Raw genomic sequence first — 15750 nt, 5'->3', positions numbered from 1 at the left:
TGAGCTCCATCTTGTTGGTATTACAGTAGTTATTTGTTCCTTTCCTCTCAGTTTGGCCTTTATTGAAATTTTTCTATCTGATTCCTATTAATATTCTCCCCCATCACACCAAATGCTTTTCCTTATCACAGATAATGTTCTCCACATTACAGATAATGTACTTTCCCCTCACAAATAATGTTCGCCCCACCACAGATAAAAGTTCTCCCATTCCACAGCCAATGTTCTCTCCCCCATCGCAGCTAATGTTCTCTCCCCCATCGCAGATAATGTTCTCCCCTACCACCACTAAAGTTCTCTCCCCATCACAGATAATGTTCTCCCCTACCACAACTAATGTTCTCTCCCCCATCGCAGCTAATGTTCTCTCCCCATCACCGATAATGTTCTCCCCTACCACCACTAATGTTCTCTCCCCATCGCAGCTAATGTTCTCTCCCCATCACAGATAATGTTCTCCCCTACCACCACTAATGTTCTCTCCCCCATCACAGCTAATGTTCTCTCCCCATCACAGATAAAGTTCTCCCCTAACATAGCCAATGTTCTCTCCCCCATTACAGATAATGTTCTCTCTCCCCCCATCACATATAACGTTCTCTTCCTCCATCACAGATAATATTCTCTCTCCCCCCCCCCCCCATCACATATGACGTTCTCTCCCCCCCCCCCCCCCCATCACAGATAATGTTTGCCTATTTTCTGTGTTTGGCTGACTAGCAAATTGTTTCTTTTCTGCCTTTTAGTAAAATGGCGAGACCAACATCCAGCATTTAAACTATTTTAAATTTATAAAACTACTCCACTCTACTTTTTTTTTTTTTTTTCACTTTTAAAAAGTTTCCATTTTTTTTTCTAGGGAAATTTTATTTTTAAATTTCCATGGCTTCTAAAATTCAAGAAATTTGACATCGCTACCTCAGTCACAGGTTCCATCTTTAATCCCAAAAATAGTGCAGCATCCTGCAATATTTTGTCCGCTGAAATGCTGGAAACAAGACGAATGCTATTAAAGTCAATGGGGGTCTGTTAGGCACCAGTGGTGTGAAATGACCAATAGTGCCCTTTTTTTTTGCATTGTTCTGCTCACTGACTGAGCAGAACAATGGAAGGGACAACAATAGTGTGAACCCAGCCTTAGACATTACATTTAACGTAGATTTTATACTCTTAAAAAGGCTAAAAACATGTATATTAAATGGATACTAAAAAAAAACACAAAAAAAAACAAACAAATCTGTTTTTTTTACTAACAAATTAAAAAACAAAAAAAATGCATTGAAGATATTTTTCATGCTGTATACAAGGGTAGTTGACTATGCTTCTGTACACAGTAAATCTCAATGTATTGAAACGTAAACATAACACAGTATGAAGCGGCTGTATGAGTGGCACAGGCCTGGCTCCCACTAGATAGAATGTAAAGAGAGGGATAGAGATATAGAAGGCTCCATACACCTCTAGGTAGATATATGTGAAGTTCTTACCTGCCAGCCCCCCTCCTCCTCTGCTCCCATGCCCTTTCCTCCTCTGCAGTATGAAATAAGGATTGGCCCTCTCGGTGATCCACAGGGCGTTTGCCAGCAGCACTTCCTCCGGATTCACCCACATTGTGCCGGGCACAGGGGGCAGGATTGTGGTGGATCTCCTGCGCGGTGATCCTCAGGACGGCATGATGTGCTATGGAGAAGCCCAAACAACAACAATGTCCTCCTCCGGCTGCCAGCAGCTCCTAGAGGAGGGGAAGGAGCAGAGATCCTGCCGTCACTAGATCACCAGATCCCGGGATCAGCCTCTAGGATCCGCATATGCAGGCAGGGCGCCGCTCGCCGGGCACACGCTTCCAGGTATAGGGCTCCCTGTCCATGGTACTGGAGGCAGCCGGAGCCCTGCAAAGTACTGACCGTCTGATCACACCGGAGGGGAGGAGAATGGAGGCGACAGCTGATATACTGAGAGGCTGAGCAGAGGGCAATGACATCAGAGCCTCCGGGGACCGACACACATTATACCATCCTCATCTCCTTATATACAGTGTATATACTGCACTGGTACCCTGATCTCCTTATATACAGTGTATACAGCACTGGTATTCCTGATCTCCTTATATACAGTGTATACAGCACTGGTCCCCTGATCTCCTTATATACAGTATATATACAGTACTGGTATTCCTGATCTCCTTATATACAGTATATATACAGTACTGGTATTCCTGATCTCCTTATATACAGTGTATATACTGCACTGGTACCCTGATCTCCTTATATACAGTGTATACAGCACTGGTACCCTGATCCCCTTATATACAGTGTGTATACAGCACTGGTATCCCTGATCTGCTTATATACAGTATATATACTGCACTGGTACCCTGATCTCCTTATATACAGTGTATATACTGCACTGGTACCCTGATCTCCTTATATACAGTGTATACAGTACTGGTATTCCTGATCCCCTTATATACAGTGTAGATACAGCACTGGTATCCCTGATCTGCTTATATACAGTATATATACTGCACTGGTACCCTGATCTCCTTATATACAGTGTATATACTGCACTGGTATTCCTAATCTCCTTATATACAGTGTATATACTGCACTGGTACCCTGATCTCCTTATATACAATGTGTATACAGCACTGGTACCCTGATCTCCTTTTATACAGTATATATAGAGCACTGGTATTCCTGATCTGCTTATATACAGTGTGTATATAGCACTGGTACCCTGATCTCCTTATATTCAGTGTGTATAAAGGACTGGTACCCCTGATCTCCTTATATACAGTGTGTATAAAGCACTGGTCCCCTGATATTCTTATATACAGTGTGCATACAGCACTGGTCCCCTGATATTCTTATATACAGTGTGTATACAGCACTAGTCCCCTGATCTCCTTATATACAGTATGTATACAGCACTGGTCCCCTGATCTCATTATATACAGTATGTATACAGCAATGGTCCCCTGATCTCCTTATATACAGTGTGTATAAAGCACTGGTCCCCTGACCTCCATATATACAGTATGTATACAGCACTGGTCCCCTGATCTTCTTATATACAGTGTGTATACAGAACTGGTCCCCTGAGCTCCTTATATACAGTATATATACAGCACTGGTCCCCTGATCTCCTTATATACAGTATATATACACACACACAACACTGGAATCCCTGATCTCCTCTTTATATACAGTAATGGTACCCCTCATCTCCTCCTGATATACAGAACTGGCACCCCTAATCTTCTCCTTATACAGTCATGGCCGTAAATGTTGGCACCCCTGAAATTTTTCTAGAAAATGAAGTATTTCTCACAGAAAAGGATTGCAGTAACACATGTTTTGCTATACACATGTTTATTCCCGTTGTGTGTATTGAAACTAAACCAAAAAAGGAGGAAAAAAGCAAATTGGACATAATGTCACAGCAAACTCCAAAAATGGTCTGGACAAAATTATTGGCACCCTTAACTTAATATTTGGTTGCACACCCTTTGGAAAAAATAACTGAAATCAGTCACTTCCTATAACCATCAATAAGCTTCTTACACCTCTCAGCCGGAATGTTGGACCACTCTTCCTTTGCAAACTGCTCCAGGTCTCTCTTATTGGAAGGCACCTTTTCCCAACAGCAATTTTAAGATCTCTCCACAGGTGTTCAATGGGATTTAGATCTGGACTCATTGCTGGCCACTTCAGAACTCTCCAGCGCTTTGTTGCCATCCATTTCTGGGTGCTTTTTGACTTATGTTTGGGGTCATTGTCCTGCTGGAAGACCCAAAATCTCGGACACAAACCCAGCTTTCTGACACTGGGCTGTACAGTGCGACCCAAAATCCATTGGTAATCCTCCGGTTTCATGATGCCTTTCACACATTCAAGGCACCCAGTGCCAGAAACAGCAAAACAACCCCAAAACATCATTGAACCTCCACCATATTTCACTGTAGGTACTGTGTTCTTTTCTTTGTAGGCCTCATTCCGTTTTCGGTAAACAGTAGAATGATGTGCTTTACCAAAAAGCTCTATCTTGGTCTCATCTGTCCACAAGACATTTTCCCAGAAGGATTTTTGCTTACTCAAGTTTATTTTGGCAAAATGTAGTCTTGCTTTTATATGTCTCTGTGTCAGCAGTGGGGTCCTCCTGGGTCTCCTGCCATAGCGTTTAATTTCATTTAAATGTTGATGATAGTTTGCGCTGACACTGATGCTCCCTGAGCCTGCAGGACAGCTTGAATATCTTTGGAACTTGTTTGGGGCTGCTTATCCACCATCCGGACTATCCTGCGTTGCCTTTTATCAATTTTTCTCTTCCATCCATGCCCAGGGAGATCAGCTACAGTCCCATGGGTTGCAAACTTCTTGATAATGTTGCGCACTGTGGACAAAGGCAAATCTAGATCTCTGGAGATGGACTTGTAACCTTGAGATTGTTGATATTTTTCCACAATTTCAGTTTTCAGGTCCTCAGACAGTTCTATTCTCCTCCTTCTGTTGTCCATGCTTAGTGTGGTACCCACAGATACACAATGCAAAGACTAAGTGAACTTCTCTCCTTTTTATCTGCTTTTAGGTGTGATTTTTATATTACCCACACCTGTTACTTGCCCCAGGTGAGTTTAAAGGAGCAGCAGATGCTTGAAACAATCTTATTTTTCCACAATTTTAAAAGGGTGCAAATAATTTTGTCTAGCCCATTTTTGGAGTTTGGTGACATTATGTCCAATTTGCTTTTTTCCTCCTTTTTTGGTTTAGTTCCAATACACACAAAGGGAATAAACATGTGTAAAGCAAAACATGTGTTACTGCAATCCTTTTCTGTGAGAAACACTTCATTTTCTAGAAAAATTTCATGGGTGCCAACATTTTCAGCCTTGACTGTATACACAGTATACATACAGCATTGGTACCCCTGATCTCCTTATATACAGTATATATAGAGCACTGGAACCCCTGATCTCCTCTTTATAAATTGTAATGGTACCCCTCATCTCCTCCTTAAATACCACACTGTGACCCCTAATTTTCTTATATTCAGTATATATACAGCACTGGTACCACAGATCTCCTTATATACAGTATATATACGGCACTGGTACCCCAGTTCTCCATATATACGGCACTGATACCCCATATCTCCTCTTTATATACAGTAATGGTACCCCTCATCTCCTATCCTTCTATACAGCACTGGTACCCCTAATCTTTTCCTTATATACACAGTGTGTATGTATATATATATTACATACACAGTGTGTATATACACACATACATTTACCTAACATTTTATTTTGATACTTTAGGTCAGCCTGATTACAGCAATACCAAGTTTGTTTCGTTTCTGTCTCGTTTTACTAATTTTAAAAAATTCTAAACTTTAGATAGTTTTTAATTGCCATTTTCTGACCCTTGTAATTTTATTGAAATTTCATATACCAGGCTGTATGATGGCTCTTGTTTTGCACCGTCAGGCACTTTAAGTCAGTCAGCAGTGGTGGCTGCTGGGACTGAGGAGTGACACCCCTGACAAGTGGGAGCCGCAGAGCCTGCACCTGGGCCTTCCAGAGCCGGACAGAGAGACCCAGGCCAGGTGAGTGATGAAGAGGGTTAAGGATATGGCACATGTTGTGATGAAGAGGGTTAATGAAATGGCTCTGGGGGTAATGAAGAGGGGGATGAAATTGCACAGGGAGGGTTTAAGGGCAGGGGGTTTAAGGAGGTAATTAAATGGCACATGAGTTGATCACAAGGGGTAGGGGAATAAAGCGGCACAGGGTGATAAGGGGCAGTAATGAATTGTCACAGGGGGTGATGAAGGGGGGGGTGAGAAAATGGCACAGGAGTTGATCACAGGGGTAGGGGAATAAAGTACCACAGGGGGTGATAAGGGGGGGTAATGAATTGGCACAGGGGGTGATGAAGGGGGGGGTGAGAAAATAGCACAGGAGTTGATCACAGGGGTAGGGGAATAAAGTGCCACAGGGGGTGATAAGGGGGGGGGGTAATGAATTGGCACAGGGGGTGATGAAGTGAGGTAATGAAATGGCACAGCGGGTGATCAAGTGGAGTGAGGAAATCGCATAGAGGGGTAGCAGCCCCATTTGTAATGCTGATATTGGATACTGGTCTCTTGATGTGCGACATAGGAAGTGCAATGTGATACATGCAATTGGTGGTATGGGAAGGAGTGCTATGCATATGTGATAAGGGTGTCACCACAGTATACATATGCAGCACTGTTTACCTTGATCTCCTCCTTATATACAGTATAGATTGACACCCATGATCTCCTCCAATATATTGTACATTGTATAACAAGAGTTATATAATAAACTGTATATTATGTGCGTCTTGAACTCCCAGACAATCCCCTCACACCATTTCTTTCTGGCACATAGACCAAGTGTGCACCACTGGTGTAAATATGTAGAACTCCATTTTCTAAATTGTTGGCTTATGACTGTACCTGCCTTATAAACATGTGCAAGACATTTTACTCATATGTGACGTATTAAGCTCTGGAATGTGGTAGAGAACGTGTGTTTTGTATGTGCTTTGTGTTGTACTAAGGAGACTCACACATTGTTGTTTTCTGTGTGTTAGAACTTTTTGTCACTCATTTTTAGTACAATTATTTATTTTGTACCATTAGGAAAAAAATTACTACAAGTATGTCTGAATGCAGGTCATGGCATCTATAGCAAAATCGGAGGTTCCATTGGTCTTACTGGACCACCGCTGTACAATTGAGAGGGTCTGATAAGCGAAAATTGCCGCCAGAGGTCACTTACCCCCCTGTGGGTGCAGAATAGTCAACCTTCTTGTGCATCCTGGAGAGACAGCTTGTACAAGAAGATGAATGTTATAACATAGTACTGAAAAGAACATAGCAATCTAATAATGGCTATTAAAAATTCCCCTTCTGTGGGCTTAAAAGTGTAAAATAAATTAATAAAGAATAATTTAAATGAAAAAAAAATACACATATTTGGTATTGCCACATGTCTGATCAATTAAAATATGTTTTTCTCGCATGGTGATTGGCGTAAATGTAAAAAAATGCACCAGAATTGCTGATTTTTGGTCACATCACGTCAGAAAAAATGAATAAAAAGCGATCAAAACAAAAATGGTACTGATGAAAACTACAGATCACAGCACAAAAATGAGCCTTCAAACATCCCTGTAAATGGAAAAATTAGAAAGTTATAGGGGTCAGAATAAGGCAATGTTAAACATATTTATTTTGTTAAAAGCAGTTTAACCCCTTCAGGACCAAGCCCATTTTGGCCTTAAGGACCAGAGCGTTTTTTGCACATCTGACCACTGTCACTTTAAACATTAATAACTCTGGAATGCTTTTAGTTATCATTCTGATTCCGAGATAGTTTTTTCGTGACATATTCTACTTTAACATGGTGGTAAATTTTTGTGGTAACTTGCATCCTTTCCTTGTGAAAAAATCCTAAAATTTGATGAAAAATTTGAAAATTTAGCATTTTTCTAACTTTGAAGCTCTCTGCTTGTAAGGAAAATGTATATTACAAATAAAAAAAATTTTTATTCACATATACAATATGTCTACTTTATGTTTGCATCATAAAAGTGACGAGTTTTTACTTTTGGAAGACACAGCAGCAATTTTCCAATTTTTCACAAAATTTTCAAACTCACTATTTTTCAGGGACCAGTTCAGGTTTGAAGTGGATTTGAAGGGTCTTCTTATTAGAAATACCCCACAAATGACCCCATTATAAAAACTGAACCCCCCAAAGTATTCAAAATGACATTCAGTCATCATTTTAACCCTTTAGGTGTTTCACAGGAATAGAAGCAAAGTGAAGGAGAAAATTCACAATCTTCATTTTTTACACTCGCATGTTCTTGTAGACCCAATTTTTTAATTTTTACAAGGGGTAAAAGGAGAAAATGTATACTTATATTTGTAGCCCAATTTCTCTCGAGTAAGCACATACCTCATATGTCTATGTAAAGTGTTCGGCGGGCGCAGTAGAGGGCTCAGAAGGGAAAGAGCGATAAGGGGATTTTGGAGAGTACGTTTTTCTGAAATGGTTTTTGGGGGCATGTTGCATTTAGGAAGCCCTTATGGTGCCAGAACAGCAAAAAACCCTCACATGGCATACCATTTTGGAAACTAGACCCCTTGAGGTACGTAACAAGGAATAAGGTGAGCCTTAATACCCCACAGGTGTTTCACGACTTTTACATGTGTAAAAAAAACTTTTTTTTTCACTAAAATGTGTGTTTCCCCCCAAATTTCAAATTTTTCCAAGGGTTAATAGCAGGAAATACCCCCCAATATTTGTAACCCCTTCTCTTCTGAGTATGGAGGTACCCCATAAGTTGACCTGAAGTGCACTATGGGTGAACTACAATGCTCAGAAGAGAAGGAGTCATATTTGGCTTTTTGAGAGCAAATTTTGCTCGGGGAGCATGTCGCATTTAGGAAGCCCCTAAGGTGCCAGAACAGCAAAAAAAACACACATGGCATACCATTTTGGAAACTAGACCCCTTGAGGAACGTAACAAGGGGTACAGTGAGCATTTGCCCCCCACTGGTGTCTGACAGATCTTTGGAACAGTGGGCTGTACAAGTTTTCATTTTCATGGACCACTGTTCCAAAGATCCGTCAGACACCTGTGGGGGGTAAATTCTCACTGCACCCCTCATTACATTCCGTGAGGGGTGTCGTTTCCGAAATGGGGTCACATGTGGGGTTTTGTTTTTTTTGCGTTTGTCAAAACCGCTGTAACAATCAGCCACCCCTGTGCAAATCACCTCAAATGTACATGGTGCGCTCTCCCTTCTGGGCCTTGTTGTGCGCCCCCAGAGCACTTTGCGCTCACATATGGGGTATCTCTGTAGTCGGGAGAAATTGCGTTACAAATTTTGGGGGGCTTTTTTCCCTTTTACCTCTTGTGAAAATGTAAAGTATAGGGCAACATCAGCATGTTAGTGTAAAAAATAAAAAAATTTTACACTAACATTCTGGTGTAGACCCCAACATTTCCTTTTCATGAAGGGTTAAAGAAGAAAAAGCCCCCCAAACCTTGTAACGCAATTTCCCCCGAGTACGACGATACCCCATATGTCACCCTAAACTGTTGCCCTGAAATACGACAGGGCTCCAAAGTGAGAGCGCCATGTGCATTTGAGGCCTAAATTAGGGATTTGCATAGGGGTGGACATAGGGGTATTCTACGCCAGTGATTCCCAAACAGGGTGCCTCCAGCTGTTGCAAAACTCCCAGCATGCCTGGACAGTCAACGGCTGTCAGACAATACTGGGAGTTGTTGTTTTTCAACAGCTGGAGGCTCTGCTTTGGAAACAGTGGTGTACCGGACGTTCTTATTGGGGGAGGGGGGCTGTGTAGGGGTATGTGTATATGTAGTGTTTTTAACTTTTTATTTTATTTTGTGTTAGTGTAGTGTAGTGTTTTTAGGGTACAGTCACATGGGCGGGGGATTACAGCGAGTTTCCCAGCGCAAAATTTGCTGCATCTCAAGATGCGAGAAACCCACTGTAAAAGCCTCGCCCATGTGAATGTACCCTGTACATTCACGGGGGTGGCGGGGCGGGGGGGGGGCTTGCAAAACCACAACTCCCAGCATGCATGGTCTGTTAGTGCATGCTGGGAGTCATAGTTTTGCAACAGCTGGAGGCACACAGGTTAGGAAACACTGAGTTAGAAACAGACAATGTTTCCCAACCAGTGTGTCTCCAGTTGTTGCAAAACTACAACTCCCAGCATGCCCAGACAGCTGAAGGGCATGCTGGGAGTTGTAGTACGGCAACATCTGAAGGGCCAGAGGTTGCTGAACTAAAACTCCTAGCATGCCTGGACAGTCAGTGCATACTGGGAGTTGTAGTTTTGGAACAGCTGGAAGAGCACAGATTGGAGACCATTATACAATGGTCTCCAAACTGGGGCCCTCCAGATGTTGCAAAACTACAACTCCCAGCATGCATGGTCTTTTAGTGCATGCTGGGAGTTATAGTTTTGCAACAGCTGGAGGCACACAGGTTAGGAAACACTGAGTTAGAAACAATGTTTCCCAACCAGTGTGTCTCCAGCTGTTGCAAAACTACAACTCCCAGCATGCCCAGACAGCTGAAGGGCATGCTGGGAGTTGTAGTTCGGCAACATCTGAAGGGCCAGATGTTGCTTAACTAAAACTCCCAGCATGCCTGGACAGTCAGTGCATGCTGGGAGTTGTAGTTTTGCAACAGCTGGAAGAGCACAGATTGGAGACCATTATACAATGGTCTCCAAACTGAGGCCCTCCAGATGTTGCAAAACTACAACTCCCAGCATGCCCAGACAGCCAAAGGCTGTCTAGGCATGCTGGGAGTTGTAGTTTTCAGACTCCTAGAAGCAGCAGTGAAGATCTTCACTGCTGCCTCTGAGGACCACATACTTACCCGTCGCTGCTCGTCCACGTGGCCGGTCCCGCGCTGCTCCTCGGTCCCGCCGCTGGATCAGGTAAGTCCGCCGGTCCCCACGTGTTCCCCCCGAATGCCGCAGGTCCCCGCGAGCCCCTGCAGCCTTCGTCCCCCGTTCTGCCCGACTTCCAGGGGCGGGCAGTGCGGGGGATCTGAACTTTCACCCCAGATCACTGTGATTGGTCCACAGGGACCAATCACAGTGATCGCTGACCAGGACCATCGATTGATGGTCCTGGGGGTGAAGCAGAAGTTGTCCCCTGCTGGAAACAGCGGGACTTCTGCCAGTTAACCCGTGCGATGCTGCGCATCGCCGGGTTAACTGCATGTCATTTATAAACGCCGGGATGCGCGAACGCACTGCACAACCCGGCGTTTATATATGACATTCTGCGGGAAGGGGTTAATAATAGTAAAGCATGTAAACATGGGTATCATAGTTACATAGTTAGTATGGTCGAAAAAAGACATACGTCCATCAAGTCCAACCAGGGAATTGAAGTGAAGGGTGTAAGGGGATAAGGGGAAGGGATGTAGTTTTATATTTCTGCATAAGCATTAATGTTATTTTGTTCCATGAATGTATCTAACCCTGTTTTAAAGCTGTTAATTGTTCCTGCTGTGACCAGTTCCTGAGGTAGACTGTTCCATAAATTCACAGTCCTCACGGTAAAGAAGGAGTGTCGCCCCTTTAGACTAAACCTTTTCTTCTCCAGACGGAGGGAGTGCCCCCTCGTCATTTGGGGGGGTTTAACCTGGAACAGTTTTTCTCCATATTTTTTGTATGGGCCATTTATATACTTATATACGTTTATCATATCCCCCCTTAACAATTGTATCTCCTTTAATCGCTCCTCATAGCTAAGATGTTCCATGCCCCATATTAGTTTAGTCGCTCGTCTCTGCACCCTTTACAGCTCCGCAGTGTCCCTTTTATGGACAGGTGCCCAAAACTGAACAGCATATTCCAGGTGAGGCCGTACCAATGCTTTATAAAGGGGGAGTATTATGTCCCTGTCCCTCGAGTCCATGCCTCTTTTGATACATGACAATATCCTGCCGGCTTTGGAAGCAGCAGCCTGACATTGCATGCTATTCTGTAGTCTGTGATCTACAAGTACACCCAGATCCTTCTCTACCAGTGACTCTGCCAGTTTAATCCCCCCTAAGACATACGATGCATGCAGGTTATTAGTACCCAGATGCATAACTTTACATTTATCCACATTGAACCTCATTTGCCAAGTGGATGCCCAGACACTTAGTCTATCCAAGTCATCTTGTAACTTATGCACATCCTCTATAGACTGTACCGTGCTACAAAGCTTGGTGTCATCTGCAAAGATAGAAACAGAGCTGTTAATACCATCCTCTATATCATTGATAAATAAATTAAACAACAGCGGTCCCAGTACTGAACCTTGGGGTACACCACTAATTACCGGGGACCAATCAGAGTACGAATCATTGACCACCACTCTCTGGGTACGATCCATGAGCCAGTGTTCAATCCAGTTACAAACTAAAGTTTCCAAGCCCAAGGACCTTTAATTACCTGTCAGACGTCTATGAGGGACAGTATGAAACGCTTTGGCAAAATCCAGAAACACTATATCCACAGCCATTCCTCTGTCAAGGCTTCTACTCACCTTTTCATTAAAGCAAATTAGATTGGTTTGACAACTTCTATCCTTAGTAAACCTATGCTGCCTATCACTTATAATACTATTATCCCCTATGTATTCCTGTATGTAATCCCTTATAAGTTCTTCAAACAATTTACCCACAATGCACGTTAGACTTACCGGTCTATAGTTTCCTGGCGAAGACCTAGAGCCCTTCTTGAAGATTGGTACCACATTAGCCTTGCGCCAGTCCCTTGGCACAATACCAGACACCAGAGAATCTCTAAATATCATGAACAGGGGTACAGATATTACTGAACTTACCTCTCTAAGAACTCTTGGGTGTAGTCCATCCGGCCCTGGGGATTTGCTTACATTTATATCACTTAACTTACCTTGTACCATCTCTACATTAAGCCAGTTCAATACATTATATGATGTGTTACCAGCACTGACCTGGCCAATGTCAGCTCCTTTTTCCATAGTGTATACAGAACTAAAAGAACCCATTCAGTAGCTCCGCCTTCTCTTGATCGCCCGTGACAACCTCCCCATTATCATTATTAAGGGGTCCTACATGCTCTGTCCTTGTTTTTTTTTTGTATTTATATATCTAAAAAAATATTTAGGATTAGTTTTGCTTTCTTTGGTCATCTGTCTCTCATTTTGAATTTTTGCTGTTTTTATTACATTTTTACAGATTTTATTAAGCTCCTTGTACTGTTTAAATGTTATCGCTGACCCATCAGATTTGAATTTTTTGAAGGCAATTTTTTTGTTGTTTATTGCTCTTTTAACATCATTTGTCAGCCATGTAGGATTTAGTTTTAATCGTTTATATTTGTTCCCCTTTGGTATATATTTAGCTGTATAGTTATTTAGAGTTGATTTAAAGATGTCCCATTTACCTTCTGTATCAGTATTTGAGAACACCTCCCCCCAGTCTATGTCCTGTAGTGCAGCCCTCAGCCCAGGGAAATTTGCCTTTTTAAAGTTATATGTTTTTGCCTTCCCCGTCTGTCTTTGTTTTCTACATTTTAAGTCAAAAGTAACTATATTGTGATCGCTATTACCAAGGTTTTCCCGCACAGTTACATTACCAACCAGCTCTGCGTTGTTGGAAATGATCAGATCCAACAAGGCATCACTTCTTGTTGGGTCCTCCACAAACTGGCCCATAAAATGATCCTGCTATAAATTTAGGAATTGCCGCCCCTTTGTAGTTTTAGCCAGCCCCCGGCCCCAATCTATATCTGGATAGTTAAAATCTCCCATTATTACCACTGTACCTGCCCGGGCGGCCCTCTCTATTTGTTTATACAGCCGACCTTCTATCTCTTCAGTGATATCAGGGGGTCTGTAGATTACACCAAATATAATTTTTTCAGTATTTCCCTTCTTTTGTAATTCTACCCACAGTATTATTTTAACCATATTGACCCACAAAAAAATAAAACATGGCAGTTTTACCATAAAGTGTATATTAATAACTTAACCCCTTAACCTTTTAACCCCTTAAGGACTCAGCCCATTTTGGCCTTAAGGACTCAGACAATTTAATTTTTACGTTTTCATTTTTTCCTCCTCGCCTTCTAAAAATCATAACTCTTTTATATTTTCATCCATAGACTAGTATGAGGGCTTGTTTTTTGCGCGACCAGTTGTCCTTTGTAATGACATAACTCATTATATCATAAAATGTATGGCGCAACCAAAAAACACTATTTTTGTGGGGAAATTAAAACGAAAAACACAATTTTGCTAATTTTGGAAGGTTTCGTTTTCACGCCGTACAATTTATGGTAAAAATGACAAGTGTTCTTTATTCTGAGGGTCAATACGATTAAAATGATACCCATTATTACGTACTTTTATATTATTGTTGCGCTTAAAAAAAATCACAAACTTTTTAACCAAATTAGTACGTTTATAATCACTTTATTTTGATGACCCCTAACTTTTTTATTTTTCCGTATAAGCGTCGGTATAGGGGCTCATTTTTTGCGCCATGATCTGTACTTTTTTTTGATACCACATTTGCATATAAAAAACTTTTAATAACTCATTTTTTATCATTTTTTTTTAAATAAAATGTATTAAAAAAGTAGGAATTTTGGACTTTTTTTTTTTTTTCGTTCACGCCGTTAACCGTACGGGATCATTAACATTTTATTTTAATAGTTAATAGTAAAATAGGAAAAAACGGACGTTTTACTTTTTTATTGGGGGAGGGGATTTTTCACTTTTTTTTTACTTTTACATTTTTTTAAATTTTTTTTTTTACACTTGAATAGTCCCCATAGGGGACTATTCATAGCAATACCATGATTGCTAATACTGATCTGTTCTATGTATAGGACATAGAACAGATCAGTATTATCGGTCATCTTCTGCTCTGGTCTGCTCGATCACAGACCAGAGCAGGAGACGCCGGGAGCCGCACGGAGGAAGGAGAGGGGACCTCCGTGCGGCGTTATGAATGATCGGATCCCCGCAGCAGCACTGCGGGCGATCCGATCATTCATTCAAATCGCGCACTGCCGCAGATGCCGGGATCTGTATTGATCCCGGCACCTGAGGGGTTAATGGCGGACGCCCGCGAGATCGCGGGCGTCGGCCATTGCCGGCGGGTCCCTGGCTGCGATCAGCAGCCGGGATCAGCCGCGCATGACACGGGCATCGCTCCGATGCCCGCGGTTATGCTTAGGACGTAAATGTACGTCCTGGTGCGTTAAGTACCACCGCACCAGGACGTACATTTACGTCCTGCGTCCTTAAGGGGTTAAGGACGCCGGGCGTATGCATATGCCCTGCATCCCGAGTCCTTAAGGACGTGGGGCGTATGCATACGCCCGTGGGATTTCCGGTCCCCGCCGCTAGCCGGTTGGAGACCAGACCGGAATGCCTGCTGAAATCATTCAGCAGGCATCCCGGCACATCACCGAGGGGGGTCCTGACCCCCCCCCCCCCATGTCGGCGATTGCAGAAAATCGCATGTCAAGTCAGACATGAGATTTTCTGCTATTCCGGGCTGATCGGGTCTCTGGTGACCCAATCACCCGGAAAATAGGGATGATCGGAGCTGTCAGGGACAGCCCTGATCATCCTGAGGGATAGGAGCAAGGTCGCAGTACTGCAATCTCCTCCTATCCCCTGCCATTGGTCAGAACTGATTCTGACCAATGGCAGGGCAGGACAGTGGGTTGCCATGGCAAACCCCGTTCTGCCCACCCCTGGATGTCGAGTGGATCGTGGGAAGAAGATGGAGGCCAGTACCTGGAGGAGAAGATGCCTGGGGACCCCGGATCGTAGCTGGAGACTGCTGGATCCTGGCTCAGGTAGGGAATCTACGGTGGGGGGGGGGATGAAAGTGAAAGTAAAGTGATATTTACTGTGGCAACCACTAGGAAGGCCAAACTGCAACTCCCAGCATGCCTAGACTGCCCAGGCATGCTGGGAGTTGTAGTTCTGTAACATCTGTCCCTTCAGATTTTGCAATTTTCATGACATTTTTGAAAATTGCTGCTCTACTTACAAGTCCTCTAGTTTTTTTTAACCCCTTAAGGACCGGGGTTTTTTCCGTTTTTGCATTTTCGTTTTTTGCTCCTTGACTTTAAAAAATCAAAACTCTTTAAATGTTGCACCT

The 15750-nt window shown here is 42.8% G+C and overlaps 1 protein-coding gene across 2 annotated transcripts in view; it reads right to left on the bottom strand.

The window, feature by feature from the left end:
* TBC1D9 (TBC1 domain family member 9) overlaps positions 1 to 1938 on the bottom strand; it is a 70176-nt gene extending 68238 nt beyond the window's left edge. For both annotated transcript variants that reach the window (XM_056562920.1, XM_056562921.1), the window contains exon 1: positions 1488 to 1938. In XM_056562920.1, the coding sequence (XP_056418895.1) occupies positions 1488 to 1611 (124 nt within the window). In that variant the 5' untranslated portion in view covers positions 1612 to 1938. The remainder of the gene's footprint in view (positions 1 to 1487) is intronic.
* Between the last annotated feature and the right edge of the window lie 13812 nt (positions 1939 to 15750).

Source organism: Hyla sarda, chromosome 1 (assembly GCF_029499605.1).
Source record: "Hyla sarda isolate aHylSar1 chromosome 1, aHylSar1.hap1, whole genome shotgun sequence".
NCBI classification, from domain to species: domain Eukaryota; kingdom Metazoa; phylum Chordata; class Amphibia; order Anura; family Hylidae; genus Hyla; species Hyla sarda.
Note: the sequence above shows the minus strand (reverse complement) of the source record. Positions and strands in the feature narration are given on the sequence as shown.